General features: G+C 42.6%; 2 protein-coding genes across 4 annotated transcripts in view; one reads left to right on the forward strand and one right to left on the reverse strand.

The window, feature by feature from the left end:
* Window positions 1–199: 199 nt before the first annotated feature.
* On the forward strand, window positions 200–10,928 carry LOC129840480 (reduced folate transporter-like). The gene is made up of 6 exons (XM_055908396.1): window positions 200–364; window positions 1,206–1,872; window positions 3,687–4,488; window positions 5,388–5,580; window positions 5,757–5,898; window positions 6,013–10,928. Exons 2-6 carry the CDS (start codon window positions 1,600–1,602, stop codon window positions 6,214–6,216), a joined length of 1,614 nt encoding a protein of 537 aa, XP_055764371.1. The 5' UTR covers window positions 200–364; window positions 1,206–1,599; the 3' UTR covers window positions 6,217–10,928.
* Window positions 10,929–11,410: 482 nt separating this feature from the next.
* LOC129840479 (collagen alpha-1(XVIII) chain-like) overlaps window positions 11,411–16,820 on the reverse strand; it is a 116,612-nt gene continuing 111,202 nt past the window's right edge. For all 3 annotated transcript variants that reach the window (XM_055908395.1, XM_055908394.1, XM_055908393.1), the window contains 7 exons: window positions 16,698–16,762; window positions 16,428–16,556; window positions 16,287–16,319; window positions 15,564–16,151; window positions 15,233–15,430; window positions 14,999–15,114; window positions 11,411–14,826 (listed from right to left, as the gene is read on the reverse strand). In XM_055908395.1, the coding sequence (XP_055764370.1) occupies window positions 14,613–14,826; window positions 14,999–15,114; window positions 15,233–15,430; window positions 15,564–16,151; window positions 16,287–16,319; window positions 16,428–16,556; window positions 16,698–16,762 (1,343 nt within the window). In that variant the 3' untranslated portion in view covers window positions 11,411–14,612. The remainder of the gene's footprint in view (window positions 14,827–14,998; window positions 15,115–15,232; window positions 15,431–15,563; window positions 16,152–16,286; window positions 16,320–16,427; window positions 16,557–16,697; window positions 16,763–16,820) is intronic.

Raw genomic sequence — 16,820 nt, forward strand, 5'->3', positions numbered from 1 at the left:
GTACAATGATTATCCATGGGGCAATGTTCAGTTGCGTGCTCAGTAGAATGCTCTATGTTTTGTGTAGGGTGTTTGTCTTTATTAATTAAATGTTCATGTGATATTATGTCCTAATATATTGGAATACATTATGTAGCCTATTTTGATATTGATATTTAAACCAGTCAAAAGTATTGATCATTGAGTGATATACTAATGTTAATTGATTAAATACCTTTTAAGGTGCATTTTGGATTATCTCCGGTCAATCAACAGAAACTACAGCCCCCATAGTTCCTTGCAAAATCTCACAGACTCAGTTGCTCTGAAATGCATTCATTGAACAACAGCGCGCACACGAGTTCAGTCGGGAAAGAATTTAGAGGTAAGCTTTACCTACTTTCCTTGTCAATGTATAAAGATGTATGTACGTTGTTTAAAACCCAATTATTGGTGTCAACTTCAGCTAGCTAACAAGTTCACCAATGTTCCCTGCAATAAGATAATATTAACTCGCATGATGGAGCTAACATTAGCTAGACAGTGTCAGCTACTGTAGGCAGTTAGCAAAATGTTCTAGGCTAGTTGATTTTAGCTGTAGCTAGCTCTCTGACATTGTTTACTAGCAAGGGGTTGATCAAACTAAGCTCATACCTCTTCCTGACAAGCTTAGCTACCTTTAGCTAACTAACGTTAGGTATTCCAGACTGGAATCTGGTTAGCTAACGTAACTAGTTAGCTAACATTGAATATGGCTCGTGCCAGCCATGCGTGTAGAAGTTGCACCCCTGTTTTAGCGAATACTTTTTAAAGTAACTATGTCTGGTCTCACATGCATGCAGCATTGCAATTACAAAGCTATCTAACTATGGTAAAGTTAAATGCAATAGCTGGTCAAGAGGTAGACGTTACAAAAGTCGTTGTGAATCTATTTTTGGAGTGTGTCAACCCCAAGTTAATAAATCAGTCCAAGAGAGAACAACAAAATTATAATACACTGACTGCACCCAAATAATACTCGTGACCTGACAGCTCAGATATGTTAGGGTTGTTGTTTACCATGGTTGTTACTATAATACGTGTGATTTGATGTCCCTGCCTGGAAAGGACAGCTTTGGACATAGGGAGTTTGGTTGAGCACCATCCCACAAAATAATGAAGAATACAGCACTCTGTCAGAAAACAAACTTTAAATGACTATTTGCAAACATTCTTGTATTTTACAGGTTCACAATGACCAGAGGTCCAGCTGTAAACTAGCTTGCTTTCAATCATTGTTAATCCATGGAATGGAGCAAATGTTGACCTTCTCTCATACATACAGTATGAAGATGGCTGCAGGTAGCACTTTAACTCCATGTTCGTCATTGTGAAAGGTTTCCCTCTCACACCCTCTGTAATGTTTAACACTGGATCCTTTGTGGAACTTGTAAGGGAGGAGTGCTAACAGGAATCTACTCATTGTCTGCTTAGAAAATCTGAATTGAAGGTTTAGACCCTACTCTCTGGGTTCTATGAAAATTCCTATAGCAAGCCTCTTCACTATAGCAATACCATTTAGTCATTTGATACAGTCAGAGGTAGACTTGCGACTCCAGTGTCCACTGTCAGGCCACTACCATGGTGGACAAAGACGCTATGGTGAGTGGGGATAGGGCTGTGGAGGAAGAGGCTGAACTGGACCTGAAGGAGAACGCCCCTGCAGAGCCTGACCCTGAGATGGCTCTTCCCCCACCCGAGGACTCCTCAGACGGCCAGACCAAGACAGCCCGGACCTGGGAGTTGTCGGTGGTGTTCCTGTGTTTCTATGGGTTTATGGTGCAGCTGAAGCCTGGGGAGCCCTTTATAACACCAAACCTGCTCAGCATGGAGAAGAACTTCACCAGGGAACAGGTCAGTGATGCACAGTCATCCCCCTATAACAGTTTGGAATGTTGGTGTAGTGTGAGAGTGCAATGTGTGCAGTGTGTGTATGCAACTATCCGTGTGTGTCTTAAGGTAACCACAGTTTTTAAGGGTGGGTAGATGTGTAGGAGGTAGGGCTGCACGATGTGGGCGAATTATCGAGTTGAGAATTTTTTTTCTTACCAAATGTTGCGATTTAATGTTAAAGATCAAAATACTAGGGTGAACTGTTGGAAACATAGAAATGGAATGACTTATATTACAAAGTAGGGCTGGGAATTGCCAGGGACCTCACAATACAATATTATCACGATACTTAGGTGCCGATACGATATGTATTGCCATTCTATATGTATTGCCATTCGATACTGTGATTTCATTGCGATTCGATGTTCCAAACATGTTGCTCGCCATATGTCTGCTGCAGAGGGACAAGAGAGTGCCATGAGAAAATGAGTTTTGATCAGTCATGGAAATAAGTGCTGATACAAATTGGCTCCCTATTTAAATAGAAGATAAAGAACAGCGTAATTTTTGGGGGGGTGATATTGTCAGTGGTATGATATATAGCCACAAATAATATCCCGATATGTAACTGTTATTACATATCAAGACATTCAGAACCAAAGTGGAAAGTGGCATCGTTCTTGTTTTGGAACGATTGGTTGACTGCATTGACCTAACAGAATAGCATGCAAACTTACAGTGAATTAACAGCAAGGAGGAGGAACTGCACTGCTTGGTGGGAAGTAGCCGCAAGAGGAGAAAAAAATGGCGGAAACTATAAAAACGTCCATTACACGTTTCAAAATATTCCATGCAATATGGATCTCTTGCGATATGGATATTGCACGTCAATATTTTGATTACGATGTGAATTCGATAATTTTGGAGCACTAGTAGGAAGGATCGAGAAACTTATCTTCACTCTTGCTTAGTAAACAAGTATATTGTTAGTCGTGTCAACTTTGCTATCGGTCTTCTACTGATTTTTTATTTATTTAACTGACTTGCGTAGTTTTTGAGCAGTGTATATTTAAAGGCCAGGGCATGTCAGTTCAACCTGAGGCCCAATTGATTTTGAGGGATATGAAAGGCAATGTCCTGCGCTGGAGAAGGCTATAGCCTTGTATGACACGTAGAATGACAACCCTGATATAAGCATATCAGCTGACACGAGTTCCATCTGAATTTATACTAGGAGCTTGAACTACAACCGCTCAATCCCAAAGTAATTGAAAAAAAAGTGGCAGTTATTATTTTCCAGTGTTCCTTAGTCATGGAACCCACTGGACTGTAATAAGGCTATCACAGTGTGAGTGCAGTAACCCCTCCTCAGTATGGTCAAAGTTCACATTCCTACAAATTAGGTCAGAGTCTCTTTTTCTGATTGGTTACTGTAGGCTTGTCTGGCTCAGTATCAACTAATGAACCTTATGGCCTGACGTCTGCAGACTCATTGGAAGGTGTCCTTGCATACAATGTAGCTTTAGTTCAAATGAAGGGGATCAGTGAAGGTTTTTGCTCCACTCATTTCCTGTAGAGGGGGATTAACGTTGTTGCATTGTCAAAAGGTGTGAGCACAGCGACAAGGTTATTCTGAACAGCATATGAGGCATTTGTCAGTGTTCGAGGACTCACAGGAAACTAGCCTAAATATGCAATTTGAGAACACCTGCCGGCACATTTTATATAGCCTTCAGCTATAACAACTTTTTACAAGGAGAATTAGATTCCATGTATCCCTCTCAGTCTCTTCTATGTGGTCTCCCCCTCTCATACCTGCCATTCTCTTCCAACAGGTGACCAATGAGATCAACCCGATCCTGTCCTACTCCTACATGGTGGTGCTGGTGCCAGTCTTCCTCCTGACAGACGTCCTGCGTTACAAGCCCGTCCTGGTCCTCTCCAGCCTCAGCCATGTGGCCATCTGGCTCCTCCTCCTCCTGGGCTCCTCCCTCTTAGAGATGCAGTTCATGGAGTTCTTCTACGGCATCACCATGGCAGCACGAGTGGCTTACTCCTCCTATATCTTCTCCCTGGTCACCCCAGAGCTCTACCAACGCGTGGCCAGCTACTCGCGCTCTTGCGTCCTCATGGGGGTGTTTGCCAGCTCGGTGCTGGGCCAGGTGCTGATATCCGTGGGCAGGCTCTCCTTCGCCATGCTCAGTGCTGTGTCCTTGGCCTTGGTGTCCTTCGGCTTGGTGCTCTCCTGCTGCCTGCCCTGGCCCAAGAGGTCCCTGTTCTTCAACAGGGCCCACCACGCTGCCCAGAGGAACCTCCAGGAGCAGGCTTCTGCCCAGTCGGAGCTGGCCAGGATAAAGCAGGGCGAAGCGGGCTTGGGTTCAGGTGACACACCCTCCCTGGCCCCTCTCAGCTCTGGTTCCTCCTGGAGGGACTCAGTGTTTATTCAGATGCTGAAGGAGCTGAGGAACGTGCCGCGGAGGCCCAGCCTGAGACTGTGGAGCCTGTGGTGGGTGTTCAACTCCGCCGGCTACTACCTGGTGCTGTTGTACGTCCATGTCCTGTGGAACAAGGTGTACCCCGCCACGGAGAACAAACACGTCTACAACGGAGGGGTGGAGGCTGTCTCCACACTACTTGGTGAGGGATCCATTTTCCTAGGTTTAAGTCTGGGTACAAAGGCCCTCCAAAGCCAGGTATACAAGTGTTTTAATAACCAATGTGTAGTATTCACCTGGGTCTTTACTGTCTGACAGGGTAGGAGCCTGTGTTGTCCAAGTCAATGATTCCTACAAAATATTAACACCCCTAAAGCAGTTGGCAGAGGTAGTAGTGAGACCACCATGGCAACATGCTTCAAGGTACATATTTTCTCAGTCAAATGAGTTGTCTGGCATCACATGTCGTCAGGTCAATAAGTTTGTCTTACACCAGGGTTTCCCATCTCCAGTTCTCCAGTACCCCCAACAATACACGTTGTTGTAGTCCCAGGCTAGCGCGCCTGATTCAATAGTTGATGAATAGTTGACAAGTAGAATCAGGTGTGTGCAAAAATGTACACTGTTGGGGGGGGACTGGAGTTGGGAAACCCTGTTTTAGACTGACCCCTCTCCAATGATTTAATTATGACTGAGGTTACATGACCTAAGCAGCTGACAAGGACAGGAGACATACAAAGCCCATTAATCTAGAAAGAGGAATGCCCATGAAGCAGAATGTGGTGCGACAACAGAAGACTAAACAGTCACGTTCTATTGAAAGGTGGTGGAAGATGACGATGGTTTAGATGTTGATCACAGGGAGATGACGCCAGACAATATGCTGCTCCCCATAGTCATTTAGTATAATTATTTTATTGATGCATAATAATAACATAAAGGCCCTCTGTTTGCCTTGATATGATGTCGTCAAACTGTGACCCTGGGTCCACACACAGCATTTATTAAATGAAGTTCCCCCAAGCCTTAATCACCTACTCAATCATTAACTTAGTCAGCTTATCTTCTTCGACTAACTCCACCTCGTTAACTCTGTCCCAGGTGCGATCACGTCGTTTGCAGCAGGCTTCGTGAAGATCCGCTGGAACGTGTGGTCTGAGCTGGTGATCGGTGTCATCACGGCTCTGCAGGCTGGCCTGCTGCTCCTCATGGGGACCACCAGCAACATCTGGGTCTGCTATGTGGCCTACTCCCTCTTCAAGGGTTTCTACCAGTTCCTCGTGCCTATCGCCATGTACGTTTCTTTAGGTCTACTTTTATTTAACGTCGTTGTATACATATAATGGGATTTTGAATATTTTTATGTTCAGATGTGTGCAGTGTATGAATGCATTGTCATGGAACTGTCACGTCTTTCTTACTTTAGGCTGTACATTTCATCTGCTGACTATCCTGTTGTGGTGTTTGTAGTTTCCAGATCGCCTCGTCGCTCACCAAGGAGCTGTGTGCCCTGGTGTTTGGGGTCAACACTTTCCTGGCGACCGTTCTGAAGACCATCATCACCCTCATCGTCTCTGACAAGAAGGGTCTGGGACTAGACGTGCACTCCCAGGTCAGTCACACACACTCTGATTACGACCATGCTCAGTCGACTTCCTGCAAGCTGACGTCACCCATATGGGAACACCATATGCTTTCTAATGAGTGCTGTTCTGTTCTCCAATAGTTCCTGGTCTACTTCTTCTACTTTGCCTTGCTGACGGTTATCTACCTGGGCTGTGCTGCCTGGGTCATCATTCGCCACTACAGGAACCAATCGGCAGGAGGGGGAGGAGACACCGACCAGGCCACGCCCACTGAGCTATGTTCCGTACCATCAAACCCCTCGGAGACAGAACCTCTGTCCAATGGGAACAACGTGAAGGCCTGAAAGGGATATTCCGGAATGTTGGCAATGAAGCCCTTTATCTACTTCTCCAGAGTCAGATTAACTTGTGGAGACCATTTTTATGTCTCTGTGTGCAGTTTGAAGGAATTTGCTACCTAGCATTAGCCAAATTGCTAACTACCGTTAGCGTAATGACTGGAAGTCTATCGGAACAGCTAGCATGCAAGTTGTTCCTGTAGACTTCCAGTCATTGCGCTAGCTTACTCTAGTTGGCATTGGCTCGCGAAACTACTTCTAACTTCTTTCATACTGGATGCAGAGACATAAAAATGGTATCCATGAGTTCATCTGACTGTGTGGAAGTAGATAAATGGTCTCATTGCCAAAATCCTCAACTATCCCTTGAACATTGTCATCTTTACATCAACACCTAAACCCCCTACACTGACATTGAGTGGTCTAAACGGTCTGGGAATCTCTCGCTACGGTTTCCACACGACTGCACAAGGACAGATGAGACTTAGAGGTGAGTCGAGACCTCATGACACTTCGTTGGATGTGTTGGTGGAGTGTAGTTTACCAGTATTAGTGAACAGTCACTGTTCTCAGCCCTTAGTGCCTTATCCCTTATATCCAACGTGTATTCAGTTCACCAAAAGGATGTTATTATGGAATACATCTTTTTTTCTCAATGTTTAAAGAATTACCGGCAGGGCCCGCCTACATTACTACAAGATAAAAAAAACTCACTCGATCAAGCCTAATGGTCTTGTAAGCAGCGGTGGGAAAAGTACCCAATTGTCATACTTGATTAAAAGTAAAGATACCTTCATAGAAATGACTCAAGTAGAAGTCTAAAAGTATTAGGTTTTAAATAAACTTAAGTATTAAAAAGTAAGAGTATAAATGATTTCAAATGACTTATTAAGCAAACCAGATGGCACAATTACATTTTTTATTCATCAGTAGCCAGGGGGAAACTCCAACACTGAGACATCATTTACAAATCAAGCACTTGTGTTTAGTGAGTCTGCCGGATCAGAGGCAGTAGGGATGACCAGGGATGTTCTCTTGATAAGTGCCTGAATTGGACCATTTTCCTATTCTACTAACCATTTAAAATGTAACAAATACTTTTGGGTGTCGGAAAATGTATGGAGTAAAAAGTACATTATTTTCTTTAGAAATGTAGTGACGTAAAAGTTGTCAAAAATATAAATAGTAAAGTACAGATACTTCTTAAGTAGTACTTAAATATTTTTACGTACTTTACACCACTGCTTGTAAGTAGCAATACATGACCTTGTATGCGGTACAAATCACATTATTGTGGGAGCACCTCTTAGAGAATGAATTAGGCTGTTTGAGAAGGTTTGCATCCTAAGCAACGTGCCTCGACATTGTTTCAAAGTACAATAGACCAGCATATAGCTACTGTAGTAGGTCCATTTAAGTCATTTTCTTTTTCGGCTTTAGACCAATCCCTACTTCACACTCAAAACAGTGTTTTGTTTTTAATCGAGTTTGGGCCTAGTTGTCAGCCTAATGTTCTCAGAGAGACTGTTGACATGTACTATGTAGTGGCTGCTTTGCTCTTCTCCCAGAAACATCCCAAATGGTGTTATCCACTGGTGATTATGTTCACAGTTTTCCAAATACAGAGTAATCATATGTTCCCTGATAATGTTGAAGCACATTTATTTTCATAACTGACTGAGAAAATAATAATCTCAAGTAGAGGGGACCAATATGAAATGGTCTACAGAAACAGTCTTACTAATTCTACTGGACTACTTCTACTGATGGAACAATAGCCTATTATATTCAGCAAATTATTCACTGTTGCGATCATTAGGAATTCTCGACAATTGCTGCAATTGTATTGATTAGCGAAAACCATATTTTTGAATCTGTGTATATATTGTTAGCTGTATAGTAGTCCTCCAGTGAGAGAGGTGTGCCCCACAGGATCATGATTACTATGTGATCACATTAGCATTGCTTTAGATTAAGCAGACATGTGACAGGATGCATTTTTGGGCTGCTGAAACACTTGAAAAGTGTGAAAAGATTTTCTAAATGAAGCCCTTTGTGTGTATGTTCACTACACTCCCATTGTCTTAGGTTTAATCAGCGATTGCTTGTGAACAAAGCAGATGCCAATTGTTTTAGGGCTTTCAAACGAACCATATCAGTTGACTTTTAAAATTTAAAAATTTCACCTTTATTTAACCAGGTAGACCAGTTGAACAAGTTATGCTTGCTGCCAGTGAGTAATTCAATGCACCTTGTGTCAGGAAGTGTTTTAGGGTGGGGTAAGTTGAACCATTTTTTACGTTCAGCATCACTCTGAGATATATTTGTTAGAAAGAATACTATATATCTACATATATTTCAGGATGTTGTGTATCGCTGGAAATAATCAGAATTCATGTTAACTTTACAGTTTTGAAAACAGGTTGACTGGGGGAAAAAGTGGTCTCGGCACAATTTACACCGGGAATAGGGTAAATTGAGCCGCGGAATAGGGTAAATTGAGCCGCGGAATAGGGTAAATTGAGCCGCGGAATAGGGTAAATTGAGCCGCGGAATAGGGTAAATTGAGCCGCGGAATAGGGTAAATTGAGCCGCGGAATAGGGTAAATTAAGCCGCATAGAAATGTGTCTACTGAATGAAATATTACCAATATCTTTTTAAAATAATATCTATCTTTATTTCCCGAACACAATTGCTTTTTCTTTTTAATAATTTTAAGCACCTTTTTAACACAGGCTTAACTCCTAACAAACACTTTGTACTTTATATATATTTAACATTGGCCAGGCCCTGTTACCTCATATCCCAGCGATAATACCTTGCATTATGCCTGGGAAGAAAACACTTAAATTGGCTCAACTTTTACCCCAAGGCAAACATTTGGAATATATTAGCACACTCAGATACAATAAAGCACTTTCATGCTTATGTATAGAATAATCTTAAAATGATCTACTTTGCTTTAGATACAAGCATCATGAAACCTCTATAACAGAAAATAATTTGACTTGGTGAAAATCGTATTTTATTTGACTTAACTTTCTCCATGTGGTTTCTTCCTTCAGACTCCATGAAATGATGACCCTCTTCCTAGATATTTGGTCAAATTATAACATTTTGTGTATGGTTTCCTGGAAACAAGGGTGGCTCAACTTACCCCACTCTCCCCTATTTTTGTTTAAATGTTTTCATGCAGATTTGTCTTTTCTCCCCCAGCAGTGCTAATCATATGTTCATTGTCATCTTTTGTAATAGGAAGCCCACATGAATGTGAATGTGTAAACTTTTGTATAGTTGTTATGAACTACTGCAAATGACTTTTGAGGATTTAGCTATGAGCTGGCAGACCTTTATTCTGCATGTTATTTTCCAGAATTTTCAAATTAGCTATTTTGTATTGTTTAAATGCAGGGGTTTTCAAACGATTTTGCTTCGTGACCCACCAATTGAGCTGTCTTTTTGAGTCTCGACCCACCATAAGGGTTGAGTGGTAAAAAAAACACACACAGACCAAAGCATAAATACAAAATATGATCTTGGCAGCGGACACAATATTTTGCAGTTTCAAAGCTAATCCCCTGTAATTTCACATCCTGCCATGGAGCTGAAATAACATTTTTGCAATTTTAAAACCAATTTCCTGCAATTCTATGCATTTTGACATGGTTGGCGTTCTTATGCACAAACATAACATCATTGGGGGCCTGATTGTCTAGCTTTTATTTTGTTGATTGTAAATTCTCAAAGATTATAGGCTATTATTGAAAAATGTATAGATCTTTTCTCCATCCCAGTTTGGGAACTACTGTTTTAATGGAACAATATATTTATCTGTGTGCGTAAGAGTGAAATTGGGTTTTCTTAAATGTTTGGCACTGAGGAAATAAAATGCAAAATGAAGTTGAAAAATGTAAATATCTTTTAGGCCTATATGTTTATTCTTTGGAATCTGACAACTCTAGGAACTCATATCTGGTGTACCCTTTACATTCTAAATGTGTACCATACTTAAAGTACGCCCATAAATGCAGATTACACCTACCCATTTTTTTTTTATTGAAGTTGCCTTTAGTTTAATGGAATTGCTGTGCATAGGAAGTGGTTTGCTGAATTCCTGTCCCCTTGAGTAATCTTAGGACCATCTTACTTCAAAACTGAGAAATCATGTCAGAATATAGACTGTAGTAGTTGAGTGCCTATTAATTACATGTAGGGTGGATAAAAGATGTGCGTGAACAATACAAGCACTTAACTTGAACGCATGTACAATGGGTCCGGAACACGAGATACGTAACTTGAACTTTGCAATATTCTCTAATTGATTTAAAAGGTCATATCTCAAGGTAGATTTCAGCCTATAGTGATGAGGTTGTAGAGTATACAATGATTTTTACATGGTCATATGGCCTCCTAAAAAAATACAAATGTATGAGATTAATTGCACCTAAGGGTCTATATGCCGTGCAGTATACTAGCCAACGAGTTCAGTATTGGATTCAGTATAGGATAAGATTTGTAACGTTAACTGTCAGAATTGTTTATGTTTTAATTATTGTCACACTGACTTCAATCAATGCCGAATATACACTTTGGGTGAATGACTGTGAACCTATTTTGTTGCTGTAAAAAAACAGACTTATGTCAACATTTTATTTTTGATTTACAAATAAATCAGTTTGGGAAAAAAATGTAGCATTTGTTTGTTTGCAATAAACGTTGATAACATTAAGAGATGGCACAGTACATGTCACCTCAGGAAACTCCTCACCAGTGTCATATACCGGTTAATTCAGTGAGCTGCAATGCTTTCGTCTTTGGATTTTGGATAAAAAGCTTTATTTAATTTCTATCACAATGCATGGACATGAAGAGCACTTTTGAAACGCGAAAGGACATTGCAAAACAAAAACATAGTAATTTGATTTTTGATACAAAATGTCATGATTCTTGGCCCAGACTTATCTCTTCCTGTCACTACATAGATCCATGGAGTCCATTACTGAAAAGTGTGAATGTTAAAACTACTTAAAAATAAATACTCCTTTTGTTATCAAAACATTTAAATTATCCTGTTCCCTTTGATGTCGCTAGCAAAATAAAACCGTCCAACATTTACCACAATGTTATAGATAGTGCTTCAAAAACTGGTTATATGTACTGATTACAAGAAAAATGTAAAGTGAATAAAAAATTACAACATTGGATAATAAACATTTAATGTACAATACTGCAACAATTAGCTTGTTGGAATCGTAGAGAACAGAATTAGTCTCCTGTTTAATCTGTAGGTGTGGTCTGTGGTGTGGTTTGATTCTAGGGCAAACTGTTAAAAGGCTATAGACTTTCTACAATGCAGGTATTATGCTTTTGAGGGTAAGACCACAAAAATAAATGTACATTGTGATAGTCTGTCCTCTAACCCCCAATGAACATGGCTTTCTGAAGTGGACAGTGAAAGGAGAAGTGGAATGAATACAAACTCTACTGAAAACCACAGCGTTGAGGTGTTTACAGAACAGTGATTTAGACGTATGTGCAGGGGGTCGTGGTGGGCTGTTTGGTCAGCTGCAATCAGTGTATAAAGGGGGGTGGATTGGGGCTTAGGGGGGTCCATCTCTTAGCCTGGTTGTTGCTGTTCTTGATCAACCCCATATTATGGACATGTGGTCCTATTTGGCCAGCTGGACTGAGTGTATTGGAGAAGGGGAATGTAGCTGTTACATACAAAGCACCATTGTGTGTGTACGTACCAGTGGAGGCTCCTCAGAGGAGGAAGGGGAGGACCATCCTCAGTGAAATTTCATAAAAATGTAAACATTAGAAACATTCAAGTTATACTTTTTAGATATTTACTATACTAAATATATTCATATGTCACCAAATAATTGATTAAAATACATTGTTTTGCAATGATCTACAGTAAATTCAACAGCACTGTCTGGGGTAGCACCATGGTGTAGCCGGAGGACAGCTAGCTTCCATCCTCCTCTGGCTACATTGACTTCAATACAAAACCTAGGAGGCTCGTAGGCCTCACCCCCTTCCATAGACATACAAGGTAATTATGACCACTTCTGGGGGAAGTCCTCCAAACGATCAAAGCTTTTAGGATCAGAGAACAAACCTAGTGTGTTATATTGGGATTGTGCCACAGAGCATTATGGGGATTCTATGTGTTGAGAAGCTTGGTGACATTGTCGGATAGAGATTAAGAGTGAACAGTGATAGTTGAGCATTTTGGGGATTTTATTCAATTAAAATGTTTTTTTTTTTTTCAAATGACAGGAGACAGAAGAGGTGTATTATAAATAGTTTTCTTGGTTTTAGAACTTAATTTTTGTGTCCAGTTAGTGCAATTGATTTAACATTTTTAAAAGTTAGCCTCGCTAACTTCAGTAGCTAGCTATCTACCAGCGTGAGTGTGCAGTTTGTGGACTTTGTTGAAGAACCCCTTTCATTCTCTGGGGTACATGGAAAAGGGAGGGTCGACCTCTGCCTGAGATCAGTTTCATGAAGAAAGATGAAAAGGTGAGGGCATTCAATACCAACTGGTATCAAAAGTAAAGCTGGTAACAGGGAGCCTTTCATCAAGCTGCCTGTATTGCTGGCCTTGCCTGCTTTAGGGAAAGTCTGAGCCTTGGTCAAAAGGTGGGTACAGTGGCCTGAAGGACATCGATCGTTCGGCTAAACGGCAAAACAAAAGCAGGGTTCATATAAATGCCGACATCACATTCAAGATTCTGGGAAAAAACTGCATCGATAAGAGGACATGACGAGAGGGAAACTCCGGACACTCCGGACAGACACAAGCAAAAACTCATGACATAAATGTTGCAGCAGCCTAGGCTACACCTAAACGCTAGAAATCGGATATGCTGTATGGGATGAAAACTAGACTATATTTCAGTCTGATCAACTGTAGGCTCCTAATAAGAGCAGCTGCATAAAGCCTATGCACTCTGGTCCGGGTAAACTGATTGGTAACATTATGTATCTATAGTCCATTTGTGTGTCAGGAGAAAATGTGAATGATCAAATTTTGTTTATATTCAAAACTGGGCTGGCTAGGCTTATTAACTGGAATTAATCAACATAATAGCGATGATAGATGTGAGTAAATGTTTTATAAGGCCTACAGTTGCATAGGCCTACATGATGCAAACATGCATAAAGCAAGCTCAGCCCAGTTGTCTATGTGTCTGGGTAGAGGAAATCCCCCTACTAATCTAGTCTAAATATCATTCATATGAACAGGTGTAAGGTAGCTGTAGTTTGACAGGGGTTTCATCCCCCCAGGGCCAGGAGTTTAAAAACAACATGTGACCTGATTAGGGAAAACTGGTCCCATCATAGCCCATATAAAACCTTTTTACAACTAATTCATCACTGGCATACCTTATAGGGTCCAAAGATTTCCTAGTTAGGTTAACATATAAGGAAAAACTCCAGGCCCCAGGGGGTCAAAATTGCCCCACCGCTCTGGGACCTATGGTGCCACCAGTCTGCTTGCAGTTGTCAGTTATGGTCAGGTATGTGGATGATCAGGGCTTTAATCAGGAACGTTTCTTGGGCTACTTTGATGTGTCAAGTGGGCGAGATGAGCAGTCTGTGTTTGACTTAATGAATTTTGAGATGTCTGATTTTAACTTCATAGAGAAACTTGTCCAAACCTATGATGGCGCAGCTGTAATGGAATGTATCTGCTATTTGTATTTCCAGCTAAGTCCCCTCCTGTTCCCTGATTAAGAGGTGATGACCACTCCACTCCACTACCATTGTCAACTCTCTCCTGACATGAACTGAAGCCACGTCTCATGTGTGCGCTCATCCACTGGCACATTGAATGTTTCCTCTCCAAGCTCTGTGAGTACCCCTATCAATTTTCTCTCATTGCTGTATGTAAAGTCAATCACATACACAATCACATTATTACTCATCAATGATTTTACTCTCTGCTTGGACTAACTCACTCTGGGCTCTTTTGTCTAACTTTGTAGTGTGTTGTGTTATTGTTTGTCTTTCTAGGCAAATCCTGTCCTGCACTGGTCAAGCCTCTGAACACCTCAACTCATGTCTCATTCAATCACTGCTGTGGTCCCTTTCCAACACTGTGTAAGTAGCCCTCTCATTCCCATTCCCCATAATAGTGTATTATAAATGTCTTTATTAAATGCTTTAAGTTAAAATAATTAGTCATTGACGATTTTTGAAACGCACTTTGTTGTCTCCGTGCGTTCCGTGCCTAAACCCCGGGTCTACCATCCTCCTCATTTTTTAAGTCACCAGCCTCCACTGGTACATACGTTTTGTTAGGCCTCCTGGATTGGCTGATGTGTGTGTGTTTCATTAGGTTTATCTCTTGATCTGGCTGTAGTGTGTGTGTGCGTTTGGTCGGTTAGTCCTATCTCTTGAACTGTTCGATGTAGCTGTTCTCGATGCAGAGCACGGCGTAGGAGCTGTGACAGCTGCTGGTTCTCTGTTGGAGGAGCTGGCCTCCCTGTAGAGAGGAGGCCATGCCCGTCAGCGCCCGATCCCCTATACGCCACGTCTCACAGTAGTTATCCACCTCGCCGTGCCCCCTGCTGGTCGAACCGTGCCATATCATCTTGTCTGGCCTGGGTGAGGAGAGGGAATAAGGGAGAGAACGAGATGAAGGGATGAATCATCATATCTTTGCTTCCATTCACTTTCTCAGCTGTTAACTTTACATAACTTATCAATGTTGTAAAAAGAGAGGTTTTGATATTTTGTGTATTGTGAGTGATATGTAGAAGTGTAGTTTATCACCATGTGCCATCTGTGAAAATGTCTTTGCCATCGAAGGAGTAGATGGGTACATTGTCCTTCACTCTGCCCTCTGAGTCACTGAAGATGGCCTCCCAACTGTCAAACAGGACCTCGTCCTATAGAGGGGACAAGCAAATGGTTAGGGACAGTTGCTGCCAATTAATTAAAGGATATGGAATGATACTGGGATTCTGAATGATGCTGAAAATGCATCTCAGTCTTAGCCGACAGTACCTTTAGGTTGACGATGGGCATGCGGTCTCTGTCTGACTTGCGGACAATGCTGTAAAGGTCCTGGAGCTTGGAGGAGAGGAAAGCCCGGAAGGTTCCCTTCAGCCCGATGGCCCGAGCCTGGTTGAAGCACAGGAAGTCTGCCCCTCTGATACCCCGCATGTTACCTCCCTGGGGGGCGTTCAGGGCGACCAGGTGAATCTGCAGAAGGAAAGAAGAAGAAGAAAAGTCTGCTTTTAAAAACGTGCTTCCCATCACATCCACGATCAGAAGTATTTCAGCAGTGGCATGTTTTTAGGTTACATTTATAACATTTAAATCACTGGCTACTCACGCTTGGGCCTGACGTGTGTTGGTGGCTGGGGGTCTCAGGGGGTCTGGGTCTGCGTTGTGGGGTTACAGGGTAGCGCGTGTCTGAGTAAACCGGGTTCTGTGGGACAGGGGCTGACTGGGGCTGGACCGGCTGAACAGGGTCATGGTTGTGCTGGCGGTCTGTATAACTGGGGTACCGTGGATCAGTGTGTGAGGGGTATCTGGGGTCTGAATGTGAGGGGTAGCGTGGATCTGGCTGGGCTGGGTAGCGTGGATCTGGCTGGGCTGGGTAGCGTGGATCCGGCTGGGCTGGGTAGCGTGGATCCGGCTGGGCTGGGTAGCGTGGATCCGGCTGGGCTGGGTAGCGTGGATCCGGCTGGGCTGGGTAGCGTGGATCCGGCTGGGCTGGGTAGCGTGGATCCGGCTGGGCTGGGTAGCGTGGATCCGGGTGAGTCGGGTAACGAGGGTCGGGGTAAATAGGGTGTTGTCCCTCAGGCTGTGGCTGGTGGGGGTCTAGCTGTCTGGGGGGTTGCTCTGTGGCCGTGTTGGAGGGATGATCTGGCTGGTAGTAGACCACTGGAGGAGGGTCGACAGCTGCTACCTCATTACCCTGCAGATGGATACAGACAGAGAAATCAGGTCAATAAGATTCACTAATGTGATTAATAACTTTATTAAGTGATTCCCTCACTGTCACAATAGTGTATTGTCAGCATTTCTCAAGTGCACATTTCCAACGACTTACCTGGTCAGGGGGTAAAGCTATGTATGGTCCAAGCTGAAAGGTAAAACTTCCAAGTTAATCATGTAAACATTAACAAAGGATGACGGTGTTGTATTTTATAAATATAGTGGCTTGCATTCATTACACTGGTAAACACTGCACCTGGATTTGCCGGAAGCCATCTCGTACTCTGATGTAAAAGTCTGTTTGGTCAACCAGATACACCAGCGTCCCCTCTGCCTGTTGTCTGGCTGTGGCTGTCATCGTGTCATATGACCTCAGCACCATCACCTGTTCAAACGTGGACGACAAGGAGCTAAATGATGCCACATCCTGGAAGTGGTGTATAAATCATCACAGTGAGGCCCCGTCCAGAAACAGGCCCTAACCTCCTAGACCCTACACTAGGAATGGAGGGGTTAACAGACTCACCCCAGAGGAGTGTCCATCAGTTCCAGGTGGGCCAGGAGGGCCCGGAGGTCCAGGGATGCTGATGGCTGAGATGTAAAAAGATCACATTCATTGAAGCTGTTAACCAAGGCGCTACTGCACTTC

Source organism: Salvelinus fontinalis, chromosome 41 (genome assembly GCF_029448725.1).
Source record: "Salvelinus fontinalis isolate EN_2023a chromosome 41, ASM2944872v1, whole genome shotgun sequence".
Taxonomy (NCBI): Eukaryota; Metazoa; Chordata; class Actinopteri; order Salmoniformes; family Salmonidae; genus Salvelinus; species Salvelinus fontinalis.

Bases quoted from the DNA above. Each gene is read 5' to 3' on its own strand.
- LOC129840480 (XM_055908396.1), top strand. From the start codon at position 1,600: ATGGTGGACAAAGACGCTATGGTGAGTGGGGATAGGGCTGTGGAGGAA. The intron at 4,489-5,387 runs GTGAGGGATCCA...ACTCTGTCCCAG, and splicing joins GGCTGTCTCCACACTACTTG to GTGCGATCACGTCGTTTGCA. The intron at 5,581-5,756 runs GTACGTTTCTTT...TGGTGTTTGTAG, and splicing joins TTCCTCGTGCCTATCGCCAT to TTTCCAGATCGCCTCGTCGC.